Raw genomic sequence first — 22,358 nt, forward strand, 5'->3', positions numbered from 1 at the left:
AGTCTGACGCTGGCATTAGGTAGCTAATGCACGTGCCTACATTGGAGAGAGAGGTGCAGTACGACATCGTCCAGCGCAGGACTGCCAGATTGGCCAACCAAACATGTTTGTTTCCAGTCCAGCGGTGCACCATGAGCGAACTGATCACAAGTAATTTCTAATTCAGCTCGTGAGGAATGAGCCTTACTTGTGGGACCAGCGGATGAAAGACTACCATAAATGGGATATTAAGCGAGAACTGTGGGAATCTATTGGGGAGCAACTATCAGTAAAAGGCAAATATCAAAATTATGTTGCAATAGTTTCAATGCTTGCTTTCAAATCACTAATGTTATGATAAAACAGTACTAATTTCAATTATATCAGTTTTAACAGATATTGTTTTATCAAACTGTTAAAAAGAAGTAAGTTTTTAATTGCTAAAATATTATTCGATGCGTTCGTTTTGCTATGGAACAGCGCCAATCCCACTGAAGTATGACTTGAATTTGTTTCCGATAATTTGAGCCTGTTGTGACAGTCTATTGAACGTTCTTGATGAATCACTTTCTTGACGTGTTGATGCACTTACATCTTCTTCTAAATTTGCAGAGTTGAAGAAGTCACCACCTTCAAGGTCAATAATTATGTTGTGCAGTAAGCACATATATTTCACTATCTTCTCCACTTTGCCAGGTTCTGTTTCAATACATTTTCCCAGTGAACGCCACTTGACAGTCATGATACCAAAAACACACTCCACACATCTTCTAGCCCTCGACAGCCTGTAACTGGAAGCTTTTTCTTCATGTGAGACGTGTCATTTGGAATAAGATTTCATGAGATAAGTTTTCAAAGGATATGCATCACGTCCAAGCAACACAAATGGCGTATCTGTAGTAATTCCTTCGACAAGTAAAGGTTACGGTAGCGTAGCATGACCGTTCTCCAAGAATGCAGACAAAGTAGAAGTTCCTTCATCACTCTGTTTTCCGTAACCTCCAATATCTATAAAAATGTATCGACAATGGTAGTCCGCCATATCTTGTAAAACTATTGACATAAACTTTTTGTAGTTAAAAAATGTAGTTCCACTTTGTTTTGGACATTTAATTTGGATATGCCTGCCATCAATGCATCCAACTGCATGAACAAAATTCCACTGCCTGTGGAATCCTCTCGCTATTTCTTCAAAAATTTTCGGATCAAGAACGAGTAGATGTCACTCACAGAAATTCCTCAATATCTCATCCACAACAGCCGACACACACTTGTCTACTGTATAATTACTCAGTCGAAATGTTAGACACGAGGACCGAAAAGATATCTCTGTTGCTAAATATCTGAAACAGTGAAATGATATTGGAATATTACTCAAATGATGTGGGTAGTTACAGTTAGTGATATTTATGAATCTTAAACATACATAAACAATAACAGAAGATTTGTTCCAAGAACGGAGTACACCTCCTGTTCTGATTTTGTGAGATTTTTATGTTTCCTTTTTCATCTGATAAATGGCCCTATTTAAAAAGCATACTGTTTTTGAAACACATTATAACCCCTGGTCCCAGCTCAGGAAACTTGCCTGCCACAGAGGAAGAGAATAAGCATTCTCCACGTGATCGAAGTCCCACCACAGCAAGTGTGAAAAGTACAAATGATGGTGAAATGTGTCTCTCTTCAGAAGAACAAGAGGTGTCTGCTTCTATGTCGTCTTCTGTGAACGCAGACAGAAACAGACCAAAACGTCATCTAAAAAAATATGATTATGATTCACAGGCACTGGACATTGAGAAAAGAAAGATTGACATATTTGAGCAACACGTTTCTCGAAAATATAAATATCAGGATGATGACGACTACTCCTTCCTCATGAGTTTATTGTCATCAGTCAAGCAACTGGATCAACTGGAGAAAATGAGACTGCGTATGAAAATCTTGGGGGGACATCACCAAAGCCTTAGAAGCTCAAAACTTCAAAAATGATGAGAGATCGTCAAGTTGTATGCAGACACACACTGGATGTCCTTTACCATCGTTGCAACCGTCACCTTACCCATCACCAACTGCATCTAATTATGTCCAAGATTTGTCTTTCTTTGTGAGAGTAGTTCAAATGTGTCCTCCTGCCCAACAACCTGATGACAGTTCACTTTAACGGGCTGTCCCTAATGTACTGTTAATATGTTTTAATGTATACACTAGATGTTTATTTTCCACAATTTTCCTCATCACATTCAACGTTGATATTTGTAAGTCTTAAACCAAACAATTGTTTCATTGTGATTTTCAGATCAAAGATAAATACTTGTTAACAGTTGCTTATTTGCTAATATTACCTAATATTACTGTGAAAAAATGTTAACAAATATATGTTTATGTTAATAAATATATTTTATTGTAACTCATGCCAGAATTTGTTTATAATATTCTAATATTATTTGACTAGTTATGCCACTCAAAATGACAAAAGCTATCAGCTGTTTTTAACGTTGATTTACCTGATTGTGATAGCAAGTTATACATTCCCTGACGTTGGAATGGCCATTATATCGTCTCTTATGCCTTCAAGTATATAGTCAAACGTTTCTATAAACACTGAAGCTCTTTGAACTTTACTGGAAAATTTCACAGTGACTGACAAGTTGCAAAAAATTCCCCTACAGATCTGTCCTCATTAAAACGATGAACCCAAGTCCTTTTCCTACGTTGTTCTTGTCTAGCAGCAGCCAACACAAAAAATCATCATCCGAATCATTCGTGATAGCTTCTCAACAACTGCAACTGCTGACCTGTAGTATGTAACTGAGTCCAGTGCAGAAATTCATGAATGACAGTGCATTTGGTTGACGCTCAGTGTAATCTCTTCCTGTCTCACGTGCGACAGGTGCGTGCAGATGCTGAATCGGCTCAGACCCCGTGTAGGCATTCACGTCGGACGATGCCGGGGCGCGTTTATCGCTCTTCACCGGACCAGATAACTTCCGGATGCAATGTAGGTGCAGCCTTAGAGTATGGAAGACAGAATTTTCTCTAACCAGCAAGCTCCATCTTAGGATGAATCGGCTTGAGCTTTTAAGGTATATAACGTACAGTGCACAGGTAGAGCAATGCTTTTTAGCACACAGCAGGAGTGATGCACGAAGAAGAAGTCGAGAATAAGTCACAGTCTCCTACCGAAGAATTACGAGACTGCAGCAAGCAGTAACTTACTTTGGGCATATAATTATGACAGAAGGATTAAAACCCATACCACAAAAGATGATCATGATAAAAGAATATCCAAGACCCAGCACTACAAAGCAATTCAAGAGCTTGTTAGGAATCATGTCATTTTATCATCATTATCATGGACTTCAGTCAGACAGCGAAACATTACATGAATTACTGAAAAAAGGAGCAAATTATGAGTAGTTGACTCAGCAGGATGCAGCTACCCAGGAATTAAAAGAAAAAATTGTTAGCTCCCTTATCTCACAGTATCCTGATTTTACGAAGCAGCTCATAATTACAATGAGTGCTAGCAAGCATTTTCAATGCCATACTGAGAAAAGTAGAATTAAGACAGGATATGCCAGCAGCTTTTGCTGAACTGCACCGGGAAAGAATATAATATGATCTACAGAAGACAATTCATTGTATGTACTGACTACAAACCCTTGAAATGGTTGGCACATACAAGTGATCCACCATCAAGATGAATAAAATTCAAGATACAAGTGATCCACCATCAAGATGAATGAAATTCAAGATAAAACTGGTAGAATACAACTCTATGAAAATATAGAAAGAGGGATCACAAAACACAGGAGCAGATGGATTGTCACGGATACCAGAAGACCCAGCTGCAGTCATTAGGAACATGGAAGAAGTCAGTGAAGAACAACAAGATGACCAGCAACCAATGATTAGTGAAGAGGAGAAGAGAGCCAGTCTGAAGCAATTTCATGATTTGCCAATAGGTGGACACTAAGGAATCATCCACACACACGATCGTATTATAAGGTATAGATAATGCACAGATATGAGTGGAAAGTTGTGAGAGTTGCCAGAACAACATGATTACACAGAATAAGGAGAATATGCCCTTACTGCTGACCGAAATACCTGATCAGGCATTCACTCATTACGGTATCGACATAATCGCACCACTTAAAGTAAAAGAAAAAGGATACAGATACATCCTAAGGTTTAACGATGTCCTCATGAAATTTTTGTAGCACAGCCTGTAGCACAATATGATGTTGACACAATAGCACAAGTCTTAGTACAAAGAATAATTTGGCATTATGGAATATTCATTTTGTCACTTTTGAATATAACACCACAACACATTCATTAATTGGTTTCATGTCGTTTTAGTTATTTTTCAGGAGAAAATGGAACATACTCGTGATCCTACAGCAGGATCCAGCCACAGCACAATAGAATTACGATCACCACATAAGGGAACTAAAGGAAGGGTAGCGCCAGATGGATCAGACAGCAAGGAGTTTTAATAAGGAATGTAAAGAGAATAATAAGGAGTATTATAATTACATGTAAAACCCCAAGGAATTTAAGGCACGAGACAAGGTATTATTACGTGACTTAAGTGTGATAAGAGGGCAGTCAAACTAGTTAAAAAAAGCCACAGAGAGGAACTTTCTGTATTGTAAGGACTTTTAGACCAAAATAGTACTCAAATTAATGAATAAAAAGTTCATAACAGTACACGCGAACACATTAAAGTAGTCTATCAAATTTTAGACATGGGAGATCGTGATAAATTCGAATTGATATGTCCTAAAACATAAATGAGAAAGAATATGTTAAATCGTATCTTAAAACTGATTAAAGAGGGTGTTAGGTTTAGGAATTCAGAAGGTACAGGTGAGAGAGACTGTGTGAACCCCGGTCGCTTTTGCCTCTATTAGAAATCAGGAGGAGAGGGCAAAGAAGGAAGATACCAGCAAGAAATGTAAAAGTTAGGAGTTCAAATGTCCATAAATTAAAGAAGAAGAATAGAATAATGTATGAATTAGAAAAAAACTTAGAATTACACAAAAAAATAGATGTAACTGAGAGCGCCAACTGAAAAACATATGTTTCGGTTTGTTTGTTAGTGACCACCTCAACCCTCATAACCACAAGAGTGATGCTTATACATGTCAGATACAGCATCCACTGTTGAAAGTGGAAAGAAGAGCAGCATTCAGTGCAGAAAGGGAAAGAAAAGAGGTGTTGTGAACATGACTGTGTGAACTGTGATCCATCCCATGGAAAAATCCCTAAAGAAGTTCATCCCCTAAGTGAAATTATCCATAATCCCAATGCTTTGTCACTGGATACACGAGATCACAGAATAATAAAGAAGAATAAAAAAGATGTGATACACGTTTGTGTTCCATGGATGTGTTAACGTTCTCAGTGGAAAAATTTACTTATGTATATTTACACACAAAAAAGAGAAACCCATGTATTTATTTATTTATTTATCTATATGTACACTCCAATGTGACTTGTATAAGAAAGAAGTGTAAAATTAACATCTAAGATTCAAGGGTGAATCTTCCCCCAATTAGGGACATGTAATGACTGAATCATGAGGTTGCCAGAAAGAAAAGAAAAATCATCCAAATATACATCTACATACGTACTCCGCAATCCACCATACGGTGCGTGGCGGAGGGTACCTCATACCACAACTAGCATCATCTCTCCCTGTTCCACTCCCAAACAGAACGAGGGAAAAATGGCTGCCTATACGCCTTTGTACGAGCCCTAATCTCTCTTATCTTATCTTTGTGGTCTTTCCGCGAAATGTAAGTTGTTGGCAGTAAAATAGTACTGCAGTCAGCTTCAAATGCTGGTTCTCTAAATTTCCTCAGTAGCGATTCACAAAAAGAACACCTCCTTTCCTCTAGAGACTCCCACTCGAGTTCCTGAAGCATTTCTGTAACACTCACGTGATGATCAAATCTACCAGTAACAAATCTAGCAGCCCGCCTCTGAATTGCTTCTATGTCCTCCCTCAATCGGACCTGATAGGGGTCCCAAACACTCGAGCAGTACTCAAGAATAGGTCATATTAGTGTTTTATAAGCGGTCTCCTTTACAGATGAACCACATTTTCCCAAAATTCTACCAATGAACCGAAGACGACTATCTGCCTTCCCCACAACTGCCATTACATGCTTGTCCCACTTCATATCGCTCTGCAATGTTACGCCCAAATATTTAATCGATGTGACTGTGTCAAGCGCTACGCTTCTAATGGAGTATTCAAACATTACAGGATTCTTTTTCCTATTCATCTGCATTAATTTACATTTATCTATATTTAGAGTTAGTTGCCATTCTTTACACCAATCACAAATCCTGTCCAAGTCATCTTGTATCCTCCTACAGTCAATCAACGACGACACCTTCCCGTACGTCACAGCTTCATCAGCAAACAGCCGCACATTGCTATCCACGCTATCCAAAAGATCATTTATGTAGATAGAAAACAACAGCGGACCCACCACACTTCCCTGGGGCACTCCAGATGATACCCTCACTTCCGATGAACACTCATCACTGAGAACAACGTACTTGGTTCTATTACTTAAGAAGTCTTCGAGCCACTCACATATTTGGGAACCAATCCCATATGCTCATACCTTAGTTAGGAGTCTGCAATGGGGCACCGAGTCAAACGCTTTCCGGAAGTCAAGGAATATGGCATCCGTCTGATACCCTTCATCCATGGTTCGCAAGGTATCATGTGAAAAAGGGGTAAGTTGCATTTCGCAGGAGCGATGCTTTCTAAAGCCGTGCTGATGCATGGACAGCAACTTCTCTGTCTCAAGGAAATTCATTATATTCGAACTGAGAATATGTTTGAGAATCCTGCAACAAACCGATGTTATGGATATTGGTCTGTAATTTTGAGGATCCGTCCTTCTACCCTTCTTATATACAGGCGTCACCTGCGCTTTTTTCCAGTCACTCGGGACTTTACATTGGGCAAGAGATTTGCGATAAATGCAAGCTAAGTAAGGAGCCAATGCAGTAGAGTACTCTCTGTAAAACCGAATTGGAATCCCGACAGGACCTGGCGATTTATTTATTTTCAACCCATTCAGCTGCTTCACAACCCCAGGGATGTCTATCACTATGTCCTCCATATGGGAATCTGTACGAGGCTCGAATGGCGGTATGTTTGTACGATCCTCCTGCGTGAAAGATTTCTCAAATGCTAAATTTAAAATTTCAGCTTTCGTTTTGCTGTCTTCCACTGCCAGGCCAGACTGATCAGTGAGTGACTGGATGGAATCCTTTGACCCGCTTACCGATTTTACGTAAGACCAGAATTTCCTTGGGTTTTCAGCAAGATCTTTTGCTAAGGTATGACGTTGGTAGTGGTTGAATGCTTCGTGCATCGCTCTTTTTACAGCAGCACGAATCTCTACTAACTTTTGCCTGGCCTCATTCTCCCGATCTTTCTTGTGTCACGAGTGCAACTGCCTTTGCTTCCTGAGCATTCTCCGAATTGCGCTGTTAAACCACGGTGGGTCTTTTCTGTCCGTAACCCACTTTTTCAGCACATACTTGTCCAATGCGTGATTTACAATGCGTTTAAAATTTGCCCATAATTCTTCCACGTCCATCGTACCAGAAGTAAATGAAGTTGATTCATTTGCTAAATGCGATGCTAACAACTGCTTATCTGCTCTTTTTAGTAAGAATACTCTCCTAGCCTTCTTGAATGACTTTTTAACTTTCATAACCATAGTCGTAATGACAACATCGTGATCATTAATCCCTGTCTCAACACTGACACCGTCGATGAGGTCTGGTCTGTTAGTGGCTACCAGATCTAAAATATTTCCATTACGCGTTGGCTGTCGATTTAGCTGCTCAAGACAGTTTTCGGATAATGTGTTCAAAAGTAATTCACACGACGGCTTGTCTGCACCACCTGTAATGAATCCATAGACACCTCATCTATACTAGGTACGTTGAAGTCGCCTCCGACTAATATAGCATGATCCGGGTACTTCTGCAATACAGAATGTAGACTCCCTTAGAATGACTCTAGAACTGTCATGGTGGAACCTGGTGACCGGTAATAACACCTCACAATTAACTTTATTTCCCCTAGCCCTGTTAAATGTGTCCAGACAACTTCACAATCACACACTACTTCGACCTCAGTAGACACAATATTTTTGTCAACTGCTATGAAGACACCACCTCCTACTGTGTCTAATCTGTCTTTCTGATACACGTTCCAACCCTCACTAAATATTTCAGAACTTCCTATCTCAGGGTTCAGCCAGTTCTCAGTCTCGAGAATAATTTGCACGCCACACGCTTCCTGGAGGGCAGTAAATTCAGGAACTTTATTCCAAACACTGTGAAAATTTACTGCTAATATCTTGATAGCTGAAGTGTCTTTATACTGAGCGCGTCCTGATTTCCCTGCCTCCACGTCGACTGGTGAGTGTTCATAAGGACACCTCGCCACTACTGCCTAACCTAAAATCCCCCATGTGCACGCCACAAGTACTCTGCTACCCGAGTAGCTTCCTTTGTGTAGTGCACCCCTGACCGATCTAGGGGCGCCCTTCAATTCCCCACCCAATAGCGCAAGTCTAGAAATCTGCAGCCAAGACGAAGCCTCTGGTTGAGACCCTCAACTCGGCTCCAAACCAAAGGACCCCGATCGACTCTGGGCTAATGTTAGCTGTAAATCTTGTAGCTTAGATAGATGTGCACAGTGCAAGCTGTTTTCATCAGTCCATTATGGGACTGTGCGGCTGATCCCGGCGGAGGTTCGAGTCCTCCCTCGAGCATGGCTGTGTGTGTTTGTCCTTAGGATAATTTAGGTTAAGTTGTGTGTAAACTTAGGGACTGATGACCTTAACAGTTAAGTCCCATAAGGTTTCACACACATTTGAACAAAAAGTCCATTATGAGGTCATACACATTGAGAAATGGCTGATCTCACAACTGCAGACTGCAAACTGGACGTAAAAGGCAATGCAATCACATATCATTTATAAGTAAACAGCCCCAAATACAATATATAATGATCGAACAAGGCAGAGTTTGAGAGTTCAAGACTCCAGTGATCAGCAGAGTTACAGCCTCAGAAAAATTAGCCAACAGCAGATGCTACGTAAGTGTGCAGTCAGACTCAGTTAACTTTGTGCACTAAGGAGGACCTGCAAAGCGTATCCATAACTACCTCTGGACTAGGGTTATTGGCATCCATCGTACATCTCTGCAAGTCAACTACATTGTGATGAATACTTGAAACTAAAGGGTTAAATTAGGACAAAAGAATCCGGCACCTCGACATTTCATGGTTTGTAGTACCATACATCACTGTGTATACCCAGTTCTTAACTAAGTTATAGGTGAGGATAGCCATTTGTTCTGGTAATTAACAGCAGAAACTAATAAGCCTCATCTAAGTTCTAATAAGACCAGTGTCTGTGCTCTTCTGCGTGTCCCTTGCTAACATGTGAAGAAGCAGTAAAAAGCAGACCAATAAGACAAACCCAGAGTTTCATTTCTCCTATCATCTCCATATCTACATCTTTAGCCTAACATCTGAGTCACTCTGTATTGTTTCCAGCCACAGAGACCTGAAAAAACTCAGCTACATCCCAGTGCTGTTTCTCTACTGTACGCAGCCACTTGCGTACCAAGAAACAAATGATTGAAAATCCCGCTTCACCTCTGACCTGAGCATGAGCTATGTTGGGTTATGACAATAGTCAAGCTGTTATCAAAAATATTGTAGCACATGAGTGTCTAATCAGAACTTATTTTTTGTAAGACAGACAGACCTCCACGTTGACTCTGCCCCTGGGGCTGTCTCAGTAACTGAATAAAAGCACCCAAGTCACTGAATAAATTCCATCTTCATGAAACAAAGACTGCTCAAGCAGTTTCAGTGGTCTGCTCCCATAACTTAGTCTTGCTTGTCACTAGATTTGGCTAATATGCACTTACAGTGTACCAAAATACCGAGCTATGTGCTACTATTAGCAATTTCACATAAATGTTTTCTGGGTATGGTATCGTGTCATAAAGCATAAAACTACGGCTGCTGGAGAAAAAAACCATACCCAGAAAACTCTTATGCCGACTGACTCTGGCCGTGGAAGCCTACACACTTACATTAGCAATTTGTTTCCACTCATCATGGACAGTCAGATGATAGTACACAGTAGCAAATGAGAATCACTGAATCTAATGATTTCTCTCAGCAGACTATGTGAATTGATTTGTTTTTGATATGGAGATGGGGAACAATACCAGATGTGCTGACAGACTGACTTGTAGTGTAGCCTGAGGTCATGTGGAAATATGACCATTTGGTTGCCAGCTGGTGAACCCAACAAATGTGAATGGGAGAAAACAAGGCACACTGACAGGGTGGTCGGTAGCAAAGCCTGAGGCCTATGTTATGTTGGAGTGTCACAATTTGGTTGTGCTTTGGCGAAGCCAACAAATTTCAACATGAAAGTCTGATTGCCATCATAGATTGACGTGTAGTGTATCCCATGACATATGTTCATCACTAAAATAATCAACTTGTATGTCTCATTTCAAATTCCACTTAAAATTCCAAAGAAGTGGTTAAATTCTAATCTAATACCACAAAGTATAAGATAACTTTATTTCCCAATCATAGGAAAATATGAACGAGCATTCTGATTGGCTACCGGCAACCAACTTACAATTTTGTGTGTTCACTTCCCTCATTCATCACATCAACAAACACCAAAAGCAATACTCAATACAAAAGCTGTGGTACACCATAATTGCTTTTACCCTACATTTTATCCCCTGCAAAAGATAATGCAGTCATTTTGCAACATTATCATGTCACTAAAGAAGGCTTAACAGCTCTTGGTGAAGTAAGGGTAGCAAAGTTTAAAAATTCTCACAAAATGTGGATTTTTCCCAGGCCAAAAGTTATTTCAAACATGATGGAATGAGTTTTACAAAAGAACCTGCTTCTTTGTTGTCCTCTTCAGAGACTTCATGTACTGATAATCAAATGGCAATTGTACAAAGGATGAACTCCAGTTTGTCATATCTTTGGCATTTCTCCTCTAAAATGCCAGAAATTTACAATACGGCATTTCCATGGCAGGCTGACTAAACCTACCAATACTGCATGTTGGCTTTGTACTGTGATGTAATGAAAATTGGGAGTGTGATGCCATATGAGCACTAAGAGAAAGAGAACAGAACAGTAATAACAGTGTTTTATATCTATATTATTTTTTAGAACGTAGGTTGTGGTGACAAACTGAGCCATAGCATAGCCAGAGCTCTAGGTAAAGTCGGATGGTGACAGTTTGGCTGCGAGTTTGCGAAGCAGAAGTGAATGCTTCAGTTAATCCCAAAGTTTCACAGATTTTGACCTCATACTGCCAAATATTATCACCTCTGATTTTCTTTCTTTATTTGTATTTTTTATTAGAAAAACCAGATTTCCTTGTACGGGAAGAGTTAATTGTTTTGGAGACCTTCTGCATAATGTTTATAAAAAAATCTACAAAGTATCATTGACAAACATCTGCAAACAATCATTTTAAAAAGTGCATTTTGCATAAGCAAATCAAAGAACTTCTGTACTCAATGGTATCTTCTACATCTACTTTCTTCCCATTCCATTCGCGTATGGAGTGCAAGAAGGATGATTGTCTGAATGCTTCTGAGCATGCAGTGGTTATTCTGAACTTATCCTCACAATCCTTATACGAGCAATACAAAGGGAATTGCACTATATTCCTAGTCATCATTTAAAGCATGTTGTTGAAACTTTGTTAACAGACTTTCTTCAGACAGTTTACATCTATCTTCAACAGCCTGCCAATTCATTCCTACAGTAACTCTCCCATGGATCAAACAATTCTGTGACCATTCATGTTGCCCTTCTCTGTATACATTCAATATCCCGTCAGTCCTATTTCGTATGGGTCCACACACTATAGCAATATTCTACAACCAGTCACATGAGTGATTTGTAACCAATCTCCTTTGTAGACTGATTGCACTTTCCCAGTATTGTACCAATAAACCACAGGCTACTACCTGCTTTACCCACAACTGAGGCCATGTGATCATTCCATCTCGTATCCCTACAAAGTGTTACATCCAGGTATTTGGATGAGTTGGCCAATTCCAACTGTGACTCACTGATATTATAATTATGGGATACTACAAGGTTTCCTTTTTGTGAAGTGCATAATTTTACATTTCTGAATATTTACAGCAAGGTCAGCAAGCAAGTTCTTCAGTATTCCCCAGGTGTCCCTGAATGGCTAAACACTGCCAAAAGACAGAGTTTCATTCATTTATAACAGGTTTTTTCCTCATGCTTTTTTGGACAAGAGGAGTTACTAAGAAAAATCTTCAGGCTGCTTCTAGTGGGCCTGTTGAGAGTTACAGAAAAAAGATTGTAGTAAACAAAAGCAACATGTCCCTGTAAATGTGTGGTCACAGTTGGTACTGGTATGCGTTGTTGGCTATATGAGCTGGTTGCTTTAAAATGTATTATTTTAAATAAAAGACGATTCCCAGATTTCCAAGTTAACTTGGCACGTTGTGGGCCAGTAGTGTGGGAAATCTGGGGAAGTAAAAAAAAGTGTAAAAAGACAGTGCTTCTTTCTGTGTATCATATGTCGAAAGATGACTTCATCGGCAGATGTAGCATTAAACAACATGTTGAAATTAAAATATGGTGAAAGCTTTCCGTTATGGGATTTGGAAATAAATCTGATGTTCATGGCAAAGGGCCTCGGTTATTTTATTCCCAACAATATTAAGAAACCCAGGGGGCAAAAAAACGAGTGGGAACAAAGAGAGATGTTTTGAGAACCGTACACATAAAAGTTAAAAAATACATCCTTATCTATGAAATGTCTAAACACTTACACAGATATAATCAAAGAATACAGGCCAACAAAAGATGCTATTACTTGGAGAGTTCTACAACTTCGAATATGACAGAATTACATATATGATACCCAATATTGCTAAAGCACGAACCCTAGCTTTCAGATTGAACCACCTGTGCCAGAACACTGATGAAACGGCATTTATCACAAGAACAACAATGAAGCTGCGTGATGAATATAAACGTTTTGGAAGTGCTTGAGATTCTACTAGCATGAAAGAGCAAATGTTGGAAAACCTAAAAGCAAGACTTCAATCAGAAGAAGGTAAAATGAAGAAAAATAAAGAATAAATATGGGTTACATCGAATGCTGTGGCCTACAAGAAGAAATAACAGATTAAAAGAAATTAGAAATCAGTAACAATATTATGAGAAGGCAAGTTGCTACTCACCATATACTGAGTCGCAGATAGGCACAACAAAAGATTTTCACACTTGCAGCTTTCGTCCAATGGCCTTTGTCAACAAAAAAAAAAAACACACACACACACACACACACACACACACACACACACACACACACACCAGGCATATGTTTTGTGAGATAGCAACTATTGTTTTGTTAAAGGGAGTGTGTTGAGATTTAGAGAAACAGATTGTAGTAAACAAAAGCAATTTTTGCAACTTTTAAAGTGTGACCACAGCTGGTACTGGTATGCATTGTTGGTAATATCATTTGGTTGCTATTTAAAAAAATAAATGCAGTCGGTTGTTCCTTGTAGCCTTGTGCTTTTAATGTACTATTTTAAGTAAAAAGCAATTCTCAGATTTATGAGTTATCTTGGCGGGCCATCATCATCATGTAAATACAGAGAGCAGATAGTGAAAGAGAGGGTATTATTGTTATTATTACTGTTCCATTTGGTTTTTTCCTGGGAATCTTGTCATGGCTGGGTGTTTACTTCCATAACAGCTGGCAGCCACAGAGACAGAAGCCTGCAGGCAGACATCATCTCTATTGAAACTGTACTTGGTCTTCAATATTTTGACTGATTCACAGATTTTCCTTCTATAAATGTTACTTCTTCTGATTACCATGTGTATATTCTTAAAACTGATAATGTGGGCACATTCTCCTTGGTGTTCTGCTACTATTGATTTTACGTTTTGTCTTAGACATGGGTGGTGTTTGTGTTCTTTAACAAACTCATGCAATAGTCTTCCAGTTTTGGCAAGAGATACTTTACCACAACCACACTCAGTGTGGAAGCATATAAAGTGGCATGGATAGTGGTGCAGTAGGTCCATATATAGGCCCTATATCAGTGAAACTGGAAGGCTAATAACAGATGCATTAAAGAGCATGAATACCACACATGTCTAGGACAAAATGTAAAACCAGCAGTAGCAGAGCACCAAGTAGAATGTGGCCAGGTTATGGATTTTATGAATATACTTGTACTAGCCAGAGAAAGTAGTATTTATGAAAGGGAACTGCATAAAGCACTCGAAATATAGAAGAATAAGTACAATTTTAGTAGATATAACAGCTACAACTTTCTTTCTTTGAGACTATCAAGTATCACAGAAGTGAAACAGACACTTAGCAACACCAAGCAAGGAACATAAACAATTACAAGGAAACAACAGAGGCAATTCAACAACATTTTGGATTTCCTCACTCCTTCAGTGTCTGCTCTCAGTATTTATACAGTGGTAATGGCCCACTAATAGCAGTCTGAAGACTTTTACCTAACAACTTCACTACTCTGAGAAAGTGTGATAAAATAATCATTTATAAGTAAACAAACTCATTTATAAGTAAACAACTCGGAAAAGAAAAGATATACAGACATATCACAGGAAAACATACTCCACACAAGGACACCAACAAAAACGGAAAACATCTGATAGACTTTTGCAAAAGCCACGACCTCGAAATTATGTCAACAAAATTCAAGAAACCAACACGAAAACTTACCACATGGAAATTCCCCAGCGGAAAGCAAGAACTACAAATCGACCACGTAATAGTGCAGAAAGACTCACAAAAAGAAATTTTGAACATAGACACCCGTAAAGGCTACTTCGACTCAGACCACCACCTACTACAGATCAGGATTCGTCTTTTGCCCAAGAAAAAGCTCCAGAAGAACAAAATTGTTAGACCAGATCCAGAATACGTTACTTTAAACCAGACACAAATATTACACAAAATTAAAATGGAGAAAACGACAGACTGGACACAACTTTCACAAAGAATCCGAGAGGCCATGAAACTAGCACAAGCACCACGAACACGGAAACACCGTTGGTGGAACCACACATGTGACCAAGCTATTGACCAACGAATCAGTGCATGGAAAAAATTTAGTTGCCATAAATCCCAAGAGAATTGGATGAACTTCTTGAAAACACAGAAGCAATCAAGCAAAATCATTCGCAGTGAAAAACGACAGTATGACAAACGGCGACTGACAGAGATCGAATCGGACTTCATGAAGAACAATACAAGAAACTTCTACAGAACGTTCAGAGAAAATATGACTGGATATCAACCACCCAACTTGTGCTTCAGAAGACCGGATGGAACCCTAGAAACCAATACTAAAAACAATTGTGACATTCTGGCAAAGTACTTTGAAAAACTGCTCAACACGGACCCCCCCCATGGAAGAAATGATGACAGAAACGAGCACATACAATCCAGATAGTGAACCTCCAACTCTAGAAGAAGTTAAAGAAATAATAAAGTCACTCAAGAATCGTAGAGCACCAGGAGAAGATGGCATCATCGCGGAAATCTGGAAGTTACAAGACCCAGAACTCACCAAAGACATCCACAGGATCTTGGAAGACATCTGGAAGACCATGAAAATTCCTGATGACTGGAAAACTGCCCTGATACACCCACTACACAAAAAAGGTGACAAGACTAACCCGAACAACTACAGAGGAATATCCCTACTACCGGTCACATACAAGATCCTCTCTAAAGCTTTACTGAACAGACTAGAATACCAAACCGACCACCTGATTGGGGAATACCAAGCAGGCTTCCGTAAAGGGCGGTCTTGTGCGGAACAAATTTGGAACCTGAAAATGATTTTACAACACAAACAGAACCTGATCATTACCTTTGTTGACTTCAAAAAGGCGTACGACTCTATCGACCGGAAAACTCTCTTCAAAATTCTAGCAGAATACAAAGTAGACAACAAAACACGGGCTATCATAGAGCAAACTTTAACCAACACGACCTCCAAAGTAAAGTTCTGTGGGGAACTATCAGAGCCCTTCGAAATTCGCACAGGTGTCCGACAAGGCGATGGCCTCTCACCTCTCCTTTTCAATCTGGTGTTAGATAAGGTCATAAAAGAATGGGAAACATCACAGCAGGGGATAACCTTAGGAAACCTACAGATTAAATGCCTGGCTTTTGCAGACGATTTGGCAATTGTCACGAAAGGTATAAAGGAAACAAAAGACGCTATTGAAAAACTGCACGAAATCGCTTCCAAAACTGGACTACAGATCTCTTACGAAAAGACACAGTTTATGAGCACAAAGAAACTCTCATCTCTGAACACAAAGTATGGCACGATTTACAAAACAGCAAACTTCAAATACCTCGGTGAAACACTACAAATGAGTGGACATAACAGAGACTCAAATGAAGAAAGAAAGACTAAACTGGACAAGGCATACAAAGTAGTGTGGAATCATTACAACAAGAAGTCTATCTCACAAAAAGCCAAATTACGCCATTACGACACGGTGGTGCTCCCCGAGGCACTATATGCAGCAGAGACCACACTAATCCGAGGGCATACACGTATCAGACAATTAGAAAAAGTAGAACGGAAAATACTTAGGAAAATATTTGGCGCAACTAACAACAATGGAATATGGATCAAGAAACCTACAGAGGAACTGTACAAACATACGGAGACAATCACAGAAAAGATTAGAAAACGCAGACTACAATTCTATGGACACCTATACAGAATGCCATCACACAGGCTGACCAAACAGATCTTTGACTGGGTAACCACTAGAAACAACAAATGGGTGGCAGAGGTAGAAAACGACCTGAACCAGCTCAACATAACAGCAGACACAATAAACGACAGAATAAAGTTCAGAAACATCATTAAGAAAAGTAAACTACATGAGATACAATGCGACAAACGAACAGGCATAAAATGGACCGAAGAACGAAAGCAAGATCACAGCCAGAAGATGAAAGAAATATGGGCAACCAAAAAGGCAATCAAGATGAAGCCGAAGACACGAAGCCGACAAGAAGCATGGACAGAGGACCGGAAACAGAAACACAGCGAGCGAATGAGGGAAGTTTGGGCAGCAAGGAAGGCAGCAAAAGGAACTGGCCATGTAGTTTAGTCCAAATGCGCTCTTTAAGGGCAAAACACCAATAATAATAATAATAATAATAAGTAAACAAAATGCTCTCTTTCAATGGTTCTCAGTCATCCTGGGACATTTGAAGTCCTGAAGAGCATCCCAGCAGAGGGCTCAAAATGTCAGGCATTGATTAGTTTTACGAGGAATATGACAAGGCCTAACAACTAAGAAGATGTTCTTATCAACGCCAAATTTAACTTTGCAAAAAGTTTTGTTAATCAATTGTCTTAAATATAAATATCCACTTAATGCATTTCAGTTCCATCTAAATTCATCATCCTCCCCTTCCTCTTTCCAGGCACTGCTGAGACACGCACAGGCTTGCTGGATAAGTTTTCAGGGCCTATAACCTTTTGACTACTCCGGTTGAAACCGAAAATACAAAAGCATAATGTTCAATCAACCCAATTTCTGGAGCAAGGGTTAACATTTGTAAATTCTCAGCATCTGCATAAGCTTGCATTTTCTGCTTCATCTCTGTAGGTCATACCAATCAAAACAGTATTGAGATTGTTAAAGATTGGAATTTTGCTGTAGGTCTACATATGTATATAAGAATCCACCAGAAACAGCAACACGACTACAAGGTTCACTTAGGAGGCCCTACATGACAGGCTTTGTGCTGTCTGAAACCTTGGGGCATTACCTTAACTATTTAATACCACTTCACTAATTCAAAACCAAAGTATCACCCTTCAACCTAAATACCATGGGCATTAGAGACTATGGAACATGGGCATTAGAGGTGCTGCTTATAACCTAATAAAGTGTTATATGAGCAATAGAAAACAGTTTGTTCTACTTAAAACAGAAAGTCGTGTTTACAAATCGGAGATCACTTGCATAAAATATGGCGTGTCCCAGGGCTCGGTGTTGGGCCCCCTTCTGTTCTTAATCTATGTAAATGATATTAAATACTGTACTATAAATTCCAAAATTGTTCTGTATGCCGATGACATGTTCATTGTATGTAAAAAGGAATCATGTAATGAACTAGAGGCCGAGTGTAATAATGTGACAAAAGAAATTGTTCAGTGTTTTTAATGAAAGCCACTTAAATGTAAGCACCAGTAAAACATGTTTGATGGAGTTTAACAAAAGTAGTTTGAATAATGAAATTAAATTATACATGGGCAACGAATTGGTAAAGAAAGAATCTAGTGTAAAATTCCTTGACGTAACAATCCAAAGCAACCTGAAATGGGACACACATATTGACTCCCTAGCAACTAAGTTGTCAAAAAATATATTTGCAATCAGTACTATTAGCAAGTTCTGTAGAGACACCATAGTCCTAAAGACTGCATACCACGCTCTTTTTTCCTCTCACTTGAACTATGGAAGGCTATTGAAATTTGGCGGGCAACAACCAAAGCTAATCTAGATAAGCTATTCATTCTTCAAAAAAGGGGTGTGAGAATAACCTGTGGAGCAAAATATAGGGAATCTTGTCGCAACTTGTTTCCAAAAACAGAGGTGTTAACTGTTATAAACACATACATTCTAAAGGCCATATTGCTTGTGAAAAGACTGCACCCAAACACTTATTCAGATTTCCACCAGTACAATACTAGAAATAAAGAAAGATTTTACATTGGCAGCCACAGAACAGCACATTACGAAAAGGGGCCTCAGTACGCAGGAATAAAATTAGCTAATACACTGCCTAGTGCAGTCATGGCCCTTCCTACAATTAAACTGAAACATCAGCTTAAGAAATTTTTAGTAAAACACCCATTCTATACATTAGAAGAGTACCATACTGATATGAAGAACAACAAATGCTTTGTGAAATTGTGTGAATAGAAAACAGTAAACATCTTCTTGTAATTTTGTTGTAAATTAATGACGTATTCAGAAGAATGTGTCTTGTGTATTGTACAAATAACTTTAATCATTACTGTTTCTTTGTACATGTGCACTGTACCATTCGATGTTGAATAAAGCTATTATTATTATTATTATTATTACACTGTGCGCCACATTACAGATCAGTGTGTAATGACATTTAGGATTTCATACGTTCACATTCATGGGCTCCACCAACTAATAACCAGATTGTTAATTTCCAATGTTGGCCTACACCTTGGTCTACACTACAAATCAGTCTGTCAGTGTAGCCCACATTACAAAATCTCATGAAGGCGCAAAAGAAATATTAAGTTTTCTGTTCCCTTTCTCTTTGTGTAAATACTATGTCACATGCCACATTATCACGTTATGAGACGAAGCCAAAATTTGGCTTGGCTATGTTAATTTGACCCCATATATTTAGCCTACTTAGTGCTTGTGGAATGAAATTTCTGCAGATAACCAAACTCCACTGTATTGGTCGACGTTGCTACAGTAACTTCACAGAAAAGATGACAAAATGTTACAATACACTGAGCGAGTGAACAGTTAAAAATCATCATACTTCATGTCTAACAGGGGTATAAAAATACTGAGGCCTGTGTCATAAGTGGAATGTATGTCAAGTATGACTCAGCCACTTGTAAGGCATAGATGTACAGATATAAACAACCATTTGCTGCATAGCGAAACTACCAAACTATACACAAATTTTAAACTAAAACAAAACCTTGTTTGCAATACTAAGTGTAATGTCAATTCAGTGGCACTAACACTTACTCTTCCTAAACAAACACTTCTTAAGACACCTGTTGGGGGCATCCCTGTTTAACCATCGCGCTCACGAAAATTGCGAACAGGTTCATATTGATATTATCGTACAGCAAACATGAACGTAAACGTACCTCTTGTGCGTTGACTTCACGTGGTAGGACTGAGCTTCTTCATTGTAGAAAACAACGCCACAATCTTCACACGGAAACATCTTCTCAGGCTTCTTATCTGGATGGTCGGAAAGATGTTTGTCACGATTAATTTTAAGAGGAAACTGCATGCCACAATATGGGCAGAAGTGCTTAGCTGCACTTTCAGGATGTTTCCGGAACTTATGCTGAATGGCAATGGTGACATTTTCGAATTCTTGCCCACACACATCACAAATTATTTCATCTGATTTTCCAGATGGCTTTGTCGCGCTAGCACGATTTGGAACTGGCTGTTTTGTTGTCTTTGCAGCTGGTTGTAGCTGCTTACAAGGACGGCCTCTGTTATCAATTTCTTTATTTGCGTGTTTCCTGGAAAGAAAAAAAAAATGATAGCACAAGTTTATAATTTGTTAGCAAACGTGTAACATCGACGAACTTTACCGAAAATGTTCCTGCAGCTCTTCCTTTGTATCGAGCTTTGTATTACAAAGAACGCAAACATGTTTTTTAGCTTCAGACTGCTGGGACATAGCTATCACTGGTAAAATACGTAACAGGCAATCACCATAAAATATATAGGGCACTCGTAAGGGAGGGCGTATTAAAAACTTTTCCTATTAGTTCGAAACACAGTGATCGTCAAGCCATTTCATTATTATTATTATTGCTAAGAACTGACGCCTCAACATCAACAAGCCGCCCACACAAACTAAAACATCACATAAAACAAACAACCAGACGCCATTCTTTACATGCCAAACTCAGCTAACAGCTTGAACTTGGCGCTATCTACTGGCGAACTCCTAACATCAGAAGCAATCGATGAACTTCTTTGGTATAAGAAAGATATATTTTTTCAAATAACTACAAAAAACTGCACTTTCTCTTTCGTAGCACATGTTTTGTTCGAATACAAATTTCGTGTTTCTGAATTACTACATAATGAGATATTGCTAAAATGTCTTGTTTCATTCCACAAATCCCAACGCCCAGGGTAAAAATTTCGCACCATTCGAGTTGTGGAACACTTTAGGCTTGAGCTATGCTATTGCGTTCAGTTCTCAGTTCCTAATTTCGTTCGCTACCGGTTCTGCTTTTATCGTTGTCTTTATTGTCTGCGCTGTTTTTCAGCCCTCTCGTCTTCGTCTTCCATCCACGATCCACATTGTTGCAGTGTGGTACTGGGGCAGTTGTCACGATCCTACGCGTCCAATGCGGTGTGCCGCATGACAAACGACGACGTATAGAAGGCCCGCCCCTGAGAATGCCAAGGCAATACTGATATTCTAAGGCTACACAGTATTCTGAGATGTTTTGAGAGAAATAATCCGCACTGGCTGTAGAATTCTTTTTGTTAAATGTGTAAACTGGTTTCGCGTCACTTGCTCAGGTGTTAAAGATTATTTTTAACAAGGCATCGGCGAAAGGTTACTGCCGTAGAGCTATTCACGTCAAGCGTGTCACAAGCAGGAAGTTGGTTTAGCAGCAGCTACAAGGCAGTTCTGGAATGAAAATGCGACATAACAGTTAACATCAAAACGTACAGATCGCATCCCGACTATTGGACCCTGCTTCTAGCAGCTGTTTTGAATTATTTTTTCCTTGCACGAAATACATCAGATCTCTGCAAGTTTTGTTCCCTATATAATGACCGAAACAGTAACATTCCTGTAGGCCTCGTGAAATGGTTTCGCATCCTTTGGTCCACGAGTTGCCAACCACTGGTGTCAGAACCATCCAAATCCCATCCAATCGCCTACATATGTCAGAGAATGCTACAGTGCAACGACCATTGAAGCGAAATTTCAGAAAGCCCCAGCCCTGTCCCCATTGCAAACCAAACTGTCTGCATAAAAAAAAACTTATACTCCCACCCACCGCAAAATCTGTAACCAGTCTCAATCCACACACTTCCATACATATAAACCAAAGCCACCAACCACGAAACTTAAACTTATTTTCCCCATCTGTCCCACTGGCACAACCCTTCATCCCAACAACTCCTTCTGTACCACCATAACTGCTAAACACATTACCCATTCTATTGCCACTTGTATCGAGAACTACTAACCCTTTGAACCTGCACATATCCTCCAACAAGAACCTTAACAGTTCCATATTAATGTCCAAATCATCTAATCCCAAAACCAGAGCCGCTTCCTTTTCAACTACATCAGAAATTTAGTTTAAAACCTTTTTCCAGCCCTACTTCATCACCTAACAGACCATGATATGAAGACAGCACAATACTCTATTCCATAATATTTGTCTGTCAACTCCAG

The 22,358-nt window shown here is 39.3% G+C and overlaps 1 protein-coding gene across 1 annotated transcript in view; it reads right to left on the minus strand.

The window, feature by feature from the left end:
• LOC124621767 (zinc finger protein 236-like) overlaps window positions 1-20,883 on the minus strand; it is a 60,994-nt gene extending 40,111 nt beyond the window's left edge. Inside the window, exons 1-2 of the mRNA XM_047147196.1 lie at window positions 20,518-20,883; window positions 20,056-20,445 (exon numbers count right to left, since the gene is read on the minus strand). Coding sequence (XP_047003152.1) covers window positions 20,056-20,445; window positions 20,518-20,606 — 479 coding nt within the window. The 5' untranslated portion in view covers window positions 20,607-20,883. The remainder of the gene's footprint in view (window positions 1-20,055; window positions 20,446-20,517) is intronic.
• Window positions 20,884-22,358: the final 1,475 nt, after the last annotated feature.

Source organism: Schistocerca americana, chromosome 1 (genome assembly GCF_021461395.2).
Source record: "Schistocerca americana isolate TAMUIC-IGC-003095 chromosome 1, iqSchAmer2.1, whole genome shotgun sequence".
Taxonomy (NCBI): domain Eukaryota; kingdom Metazoa; phylum Arthropoda; class Insecta; order Orthoptera; family Acrididae; genus Schistocerca; species Schistocerca americana.